Raw genomic sequence first — 8,501 nt, 5'->3', positions numbered from 1 at the left:
GAGCTCGGGGTCTAGCTTGGAGCATGGCATGATCGGGCCCATACAGCTGAGCAGTACTCCGCAGTTGAGTAGCTGAGGGCCAATGCTGTGGTCCTTAGAGTTTTAGGGTCAGTTCCCCAGTTCATGTTTGCCAGCTTTATATCACTGAATAGATGACACACAAAAAATAGCAGTTTTCGGTGAATGATGCAATACTCTTCAACAGTCGTAACGTCACTTCCTCCCTAATGACGCAGGGTAACTTGTAACTTAGTAACACTGGCTCTAAACTATCGGAACATATGCGGACGCCCGTATGAAATATTTCTCCGGCGAGTATAAAGGGTATCCAGAGGGGAAAAAAGCATACATTTAATCATGTTTTGACTTTAACACATTCTGATCACAAGGCACATGAAAAGTTCTAGCCAGCATGAAAAAAAAGTAATGATTTTCTTTGTTTAGAACCAAGATGGCCGCCGTTGCCAGGCGGCGTGACATCAGACTATTGCATCGTATTGCGATTTGGCAGCTCTCAAAAGTCTTCCCCTTATTCATCAGATCAATAGAAATGTAACATGAACGAACGAATTGCTGTTGAAGAAAATGGTTTTATTTCGTTTTCATTGTGTGTGACATTATGACGACTGACTAAATCTTCAAAATTAAATTTAATATAGTTCGCTAATTATAGCAGGAATAAATCTCTATCAAAATAATATATTGTTTAACACCTGAAATGAGTTGTTCTTTTTTCTAATCATATAAATATAAATCTAAGTGCACAAATGAGTCTGATAAGTGTACACAATTATTATGAGTTTGATTTTAACAGTCTTAAAACAAATAATACTTTTCAATTATCTCAGATTTCGACAGCAACAATACAAACTTAATCAGACCCGCACACAAATAAGCACGGGTCGATTTAAGTATTAGTACATCTAATTGTGAACACACTTGCTTTCGCAAGCTTCCAGAGATGAAAATTTGTTAGGGTAAGGCAAACAACCTTCGTTTTCATGGCAGGTTCCTGTTGATGGATCATAGTAATACTCTATGAAAAGGGCCAGGCAAGTAGGTTGATCCCAATCCACAGGTTGGCATTCGGCTGAAAAGAACAGAAGGGCGAAAAATGGAATTACCTCGTGTTTAGCTAGAGTGCAGCTTGGTGAAAAATTATTGAACTTTTTGATAATAATTAACTACTACTACTACTACTACTACTACTACTACTACTACTACTACTACTACTACTACTCTACTACTACTACTACTATCTACTACTACTACTACTACTACTACTACTACTACTACTACTAACTACTACTACTACTACTACTACTACCTACTACTACTATACTACTACTACTAACTACTACTAACTACTACTACTACTACTACTACTACTACTACTACTACTACTACTACTACAACTACTATACTACTACTACACTACTACTACATATACTACACTAACTACTACTACTACTACTACTACTACTACTACTACTACTACTACTACTACTACTACTACTACTACTACTACTACTACTACTACTACAACTACTTCTACTACTACCACTAATATCATTACTCCTACTATAAACACTAGAGAACCAGAGAATGTGGGAGGTGGGCACCAGTGGGGAGTGAACCAAGAACTGTATCAGGTGAATACCAGGGGGAGTGAACCAGAGACTATAGGAGCAGGGCACCAATGAGGAGTGAACTGGAGACTATCGAGAGGACACCAGTGAGGAGTGAACCAGAGACTATGGGAGGTGGTCATCATTGGGGATTGAACCAGAGACTATGGAATGCGAGCACCCGTGGAGATTGAACCAGAGACTATGGGAGGTGGGCACCTGTTGGTTGTGAACCAGAGACTATGGGAGGTGGGCACCAGTGGGGAGTGAACCAGAGACTATGGGAGGTGGGCACCAGTGGGGAGTGAACCAGAGATTATGGGAGGTGACACCAGAGGTGATTGAACTGGAGACTATGGGAGGTGGTTACGAGTTGGGAGTGAACCCAGAACTATGTGAGGTGGGAACCAGTGGGGAGTAGTCTCTGGTTCAATCCCTCTGGTGCCCACCTCCCATAGTCTATGATTCACTCCCCAATGTTACCCACCTCCTGGAGTATCTGGTTCAATCCCCACTGGTACCCACCTCACATAGTTCTAGGTCCACTCCCCACTGGTGCCCACCTCACATAGTTCTAGGTCCACTCCCCACTGGTGCCTTGCTTCTACAGTCTCTGGTTCACTCCTCTTGATGTTCATCATGCACAATTCTGGGTTCACTCCCCAATGGTGCTTACCTCCTAGAGCAACTAGTTCAATCCCCAATGGTGCCCACCTCCCATAGTCTCTGGTTCAATCCCAACGGGTACCCTCATCCCATAGTCTGTGGTTCAATCCCCGTTGGTGCCCACCTCTCACAGTCTCTAGTTCACTCCCCAATGTTACCCACCTCCTGGAGTATCTGGTTCAATCCCCACTGGTGCGAACCTTCAATGGTCACCGGTTTACTCCAAACTCGTGCCCACCTCCCATAGTCTCTGGTTCAATCTCCGCTGGTGCCCACCTCCCATAGTCTCTGGTTCACTCCCCACTGGTGCCCACTTCACATAGATCTTTGTTCACTCCCTAATGTTATCCATCTCCCATAGTCTCTGGTTCAGTCCCCACTTTTGCCCAATCTCTCATAGTCTCTGGTTCAATCTCCACTGGTGCCCACCTCCTATACTCTCTGTTTCACTCCCCATTTAAGTGAATTACGGTAAAATTCGCTGGATTTTGGTGGATTTCAGTATTCAGCAGTACCAGAAAAACAAGCACCTTAAAAAACCATGGAAATTCGTCATCGTCGTTTGGCCCCTTTCTATAGATAGAATGCGCTTGGCCAAGGAGTTCACAACATTGCCATCCGGAAGTATAACGGACCAACACACAAACTCTGTGTAACCATGAACTTTTATGGTCTGGCTAATACAGTTTAGTGAGAACAACTCACAAACGCGGATGGCAAAAACAATAACAAAGGCCTGAGTGACGTCATCTGCATACTATCTATAGAGAGGATGTGGGCCAAGCCGAGAGGTGCGTGAGAAAACGGGAACGTTTATGAAAGAAGACCCAGCACCAGGATCACCGAAACCGTTTCAGATGAGCCCCATTCAATGGAAAAAGACAGTAATAACAGCTAAACAAGCCCATTACAATGAAAAGTTTTAAAATACCAAGTCTTTATAATAGTTGTTCTCAACATGTGATGAAATTCTAGGAAAAACAACACCATCACCCCTACCTTCTACTTCTTTGTACAATGACGTCAAGTTACCTGACTGTTCGCTTTATTTTATACTCAGAAAATTGAGATCATTGTAAACGACTTAGACAATTTTGAGCTTTATATACAGATAAAGTCGTTTGATGATGCCACTTTAAATTATTTTCAGCCAGGGGACTTCAATGCTAAAATAGGACAACGAAAAGAAGGTGACTCGTGCACAGGAGCCAACTCAAACGGGGTGAGAATAAATGAGAACGCAGAGAGACTTATTGAATTTTGCGAGGACAAAAACATGTTTATCACAAACAGTAACAGTGCATTTTGCCATGGGTCACGTCACTGGGCAACATGGACAGGCCTGTTTCGAGATCAAATCAGTGTCACAATAAAACCAATATACAAATGTAAACTATACACATTATGGCACAGAAAACAGTCACACAATAACACGCGAAAAATAGGTGTTGGCAGAAGTATGAAGTTGACGTCACTTAGGTCTTTCTTTTTGCTTTTTTGCCATCCTCGTCTATGAGTAATTCTCACTAAACTGTATTAACCTGACTAGAAACGTTCAAGGTTACACATAGTGGTGTATGTTGGTTCGCTATACTTCCGGATGGCAATGTTGTGAGCTTCTTCTTAGCCAAGCGCATGCTATCTATAGCGAACGATCCAAAATGTCGCATAAAATACCAGCAAGAACTTAACCCACTCATAGAACAATAAAAGAACACACGCCACTCAAACACCAGGCGTGTTGTGGGGAATGTATACTCGCCAACTCACAACCGGCGTCATAGCAAATAGACAAGTATGCCGTCTCCACGACAAATATTTGGAAATATTGTCAACAAAACAAAAACAACTCAGAATAACAATCCAAACTACAGTAAATGAAGATGAGACAATGTGACGTCAAATAGTGTTTAGTTGATTTCTCCCTAAATTATCTGGCCACTTCATATATTGTTTACTTTCCGGTTTCCTACTTCCGATTGGAGTAACAGTCACTTGGTCTAAGATTAAACTTATAATCTTATCTTTCACTCGTCGTTGGCATTCCTTTCTTTTTAACAAAGTAAGATCGTAAAATTCTCACATCTTACAAAACTATGTCTCAAAAAGCAACGAAACAAGACGCTGCATCAAAAAGGGACCACCGAACGAATTAAAAACATTGGAACTCGATCAAAAAGTAGAAGCTGTAAACAAAGCAAGCAATGTTCAATAAGAAGCCTTTCGAAAACCCAAAAGTAACTGACGAGTCAGGAAAGTATAAAATCGACCCAAATGAGATAGCAACGGTTCTTTCAAGAAATTAAGAGACGAAATTAAGAAACAAAGACGTGGAGCCAATACACGTTTTAGTCGATCTCCCCGCCCATTGCTCAATCCGATAACATCAAGGGAAGTACAAAAAGGATTTAACAGCTTGAGCAACAACAATGCCCCAGAAGATGACAAAATATACGCTGAACTATTCAAATATGGACCACGTAACTCGAAGAACAAATTGCCGACATATCTAATATTATATTTGTAGAACACAACGCCTCAATATTAAAACAGGGTCATTAATTTCTATACAGAAACCTGGAAAGACCAAAGGAGCTCCTAGCAACCTAAGACCAATACCCCTACTGAACATCATTCAAAAAACACCCTCCATAATTACTCTTAACAGGATAGGACCACACATAGAAAGGTACTTATCGCACAGCCAAAGCGGATTTCGTCAAGAAAGAAGCACCACGGATGTTGTGTGGACGTATTAACGGCTGACCGCGAAAGCTCTATCCGAGAAAAAGAATATCACCAACACCGGGATAGACACGTCAGCGACCTTTGACACGATAGATCGCCATGTCCTGCTGACACACGTAAGGCTGAGAAACAACAAAGTGAAAAGAAAAACAAAAATATAGCTATACAAGAGCTTTGTTTAATCAGTACTTATTTATAACTGTGGAACATGGGCACTAACAAAAAGCGAAGAAGATAAACTAGATGCTTTCCATCAGAAACAGTAGAATTCTAAACATCCACTTCCCAACCAAAATAATCCAATTATCGCTGTACATAAAATACAAAGAAACGCCGCTATCGATTCAATTGTTTTAAACAAGATGGACATTTTTGGGACAGATAGAGACAGAAATATTACAACTAATAAGGCAGTGGCGTTATTCTTTACACCAAGCGAACAAAACAAACACAAAGGCAGACTCTGAGAGCCATATTTTCAGTTTACTTTCAGTGTCAGTGTCTATTTCCCAAGTAAAGTCTTGCAATGTTTGAATTGAAGTGAATAAGTTTACCAACGCAATGGTGACACCGAAATATGAACCCAAGACTGAAAAATTGAATTCAGTTGAGCAATAAATCGAAATGAAAGTGGCAAACAATATATCGGGTGCGAGAAAAAAAATGGAAAAGTTTAGAAGCCTTTAGCCACCGGATCAAACTGATGCAAGTCTGAAATTTCACAAAAATGAAACCAATTAATTGAACTTTTTGACTAATTTTTAAAAAATAAAGCTGATTGAATTGAGACATATTCATTTGACGATTGTTTTAATGGATACACTTCAAATTTTCAGTCACAGCAACTCTGTATGAACTGGAGATTACTGAGATTTTATGACAGATAAAATTAAAAAATATAATTTTAAAAGTTTGGTCTTACGGATTTCGTCTGTGGCTCCAACATGCACCAAACATAACAAAATGGCGGTACACGCCACCACAACAAAACTGGTCTGTCGGCCTCCAAACATCTGCATGGTCTCGAGTTTTGCTTGTCTTCGACAAAGATGGTCTTGCAGTCACAACTAAAACGAAGACCGCTTGTAGAATGTTTGAGCGAGAATCGAGCGGGATCTGAGAAAAGTTGAAACAAACGACAAGCTTTATGAATATTTGATGTTCGATACTTTGGTCTAGTTCTGTAAATGGAAATGTCAATAGATAGTAAAAATGTAATTGTAATCATTAAGGTTTACTGTCGGAATTATCATGACATTTGAAAGGATTTGGTTGGGCGTATTCATACAACGCTTTCTCTTTCTTTCTTATTTTTTATTCCTCTCTCTCTCTCTCTCTCTCTCTCTCTCTCTCTCTCTCTCTCTCTCTCTCTCTCTCTCTCTCTCTCTCTCTCTCTCTCACCCACCCTGCATCTGTCTCTCTATCTATCCATCTAACTATCCATCTACCCTCCCCCCACCTCCATTTTTGGAACTCTCTCCCATCACATGTGAGATGCTCTAATTCCTTGACAACTTTCAAATCCCGCTTAAAGTTTTATCCTTTTAGGTCATAAATTGACATCATGTTTTGTTTTGCGCGGCTATGCGGTCTTGTGGTAAGACACTCGCTTTGGGTCCGAAAGCTCCTGGGTTTGAGCCTTACTCGGCGCATAGTTGAGTCCCTGGAAAAGACTCTCTCTCTCTCTCTCTCTCTCTCTCTCTCTCTCTCTCTCTCTCTCCTCTTCTTCTCTTCTCTCTCTCTCTTCTCTCTCTCTCTCTCTCTCTCTCTCACTCCTCCTCTCTTCTCTCTCTCTTCCATCTCTTCCTCTCTCCTCTCCTCTCACTCTCTCTCTCTGACTCTCCAACACAATGTCGAGAGATCCAACTCTATTCCGATGACGTTGACAATCGTTGCCATTAATTATCCTATATTATGTGATTACACCATTGCCTCCTCCCTATCCCAGCTGCAAATGAGTTCAGCGGTGAAATATCACGAATCTACACCCAAGTAAATCAAAATTATGTTTTATTCACTGCTGTTTGCTAATAAAAGGCTTTTAAAAAATATTTTGATCTGGAAATATTTCCTTTATGATATATATATATATATATATATATATATATATATATATATATATATAATATATATATATATATATATATATATATATATATATATGGATTAAATTGGTCAAAAAATCAATTCTCGGACTAATGAATTTTGACATATTTGAGTATATCGTAATGGTTTGATTAATGGCCATGACGTCATGTGATATGACACTCGCTTTCGGATCAGAAAGTCCTGGTTTCGAGCCTTGCTCGGCCAATAGTTGAGACCCTGGAAGAGACTTTTCTCACATTCTCTCATTGTACTCAGGTGGAAAATGAGTATCGGGCTGTTAACAGCGTTGTTTCTGACAGAATAACTGTAACATTACCTAACAGGCATCATGTCTCGTTCTATATGTTTCGTGTTGTTGTTGGTCAGGGACCCTTTGTACAGTGCTTTGGGTCCTGTTCAGTGGATATTGCGCTATATAAAAGCTAGAGTTGGGGGAGAGGGGCGGTTTGTGCGGCTATGTGGTCTAGTGGTATGACACTCGCTTTCGGATCGGAAGGCCCTGGGTTCGAGCCTCGCGCTCGGCGCATAGTTGAGTCATTGGAAAAGACTCTTTACTCACATTCTCTCACCGTACTCAGGTGTAAAACGAGAACCTGGCCGTTAACAACGTTGTCATTGTCCGAAAAAATGTGATATCGCCTAACAGGCGTCATGTCTCGTCCTACATGTTGAATGTTGCTGTTGACCGGGGACCCCATGTAAAGCGCTTTGAGCACATTTAGTGGATATTGCGCTATAAAAACGCTCAATCTTTTTTTTTTTGGTTTGTTTTTTTTTTTACGTGATGAGTCGTCCAAAAGTTTTTTTGTCGGTTTTCGTGCGGGTACATAATATTGCCAGGACCGAAAGTAATTATGAGCTTGATTTCAAATTGTTGTCATGGACACTCGTTATTGGCGTTGGTTTGAGAGTATTTCTATTAAGAGTTCGGGAACTTAAACGACCTAAATAGTGTTGAAAACGCCATTAAACAGTTAAAAACAAAAGCAAACAAACACGAAGAGTTCTCCAGCCAACGGCAACACTTGACGTCTTGGACGAGACATGACGCATGTTAGACAATATTACAATTTTATTCTGAGTATGCTTTTCCTTGTCTGGTTCACCGTGACATTATCTCTGGTGGAGGAGGTGTTCGATTGCAGCTGTGTTGACCATCGTGTTTTTAATCTCTTTTTAAATGCGAATTTGCTTGTTTTGTTTATACATTTATAATTTATATATATTTTTTTTAACAGAAAAATGAAAACGAAATTAATTTTGTTTGAATAACTTTCCCTTGTCTAGATCACCAGGGCATTACCAGTAAAACGATATTGCAATATCTTCTTTTTTTTTTACAAAGACAAC

The 8,501-nt window shown here is 40.2% G+C and overlaps 1 protein-coding gene across 1 annotated transcript; it reads right to left on the bottom strand.

Moving 5' to 3' along the window:
- Positions 1–570: 570 nt before the first annotated feature.
- Positions 571–6,176, bottom strand: LOC144955861 (kappaPI-stichotoxin-Shd2a-like). The gene is made up of 2 exons (XM_078886077.1): positions 5,965–6,176; positions 571–1,090 (listed from the first exon to the last, which is right to left on the bottom strand). The coding sequence occupies exons 1-2, from the start codon at positions 6,059–6,061 to the stop codon at positions 924–926; spliced, it is 264 nt and encodes an 87-aa protein (XP_078742203.1). The 5' UTR covers positions 6,062–6,176; the 3' UTR covers positions 571–923.
- Positions 6,177–8,501: the final 2,325 nt, after the last annotated feature.

Source organism: Berghia stephanieae, chromosome 10 (genome assembly GCF_034508935.2).
Source record: "Berghia stephanieae isolate SIO BIC M18660-M18661 chromosome 10, UCSD_Bste_1.3, whole genome shotgun sequence".
Lineage (NCBI taxonomy): Eukaryota > Metazoa > Mollusca > Gastropoda > Nudibranchia > Aeolidiidae > Berghia > Berghia stephanieae.
This window is presented reverse-complemented; position numbering and strand designations above follow the sequence as displayed.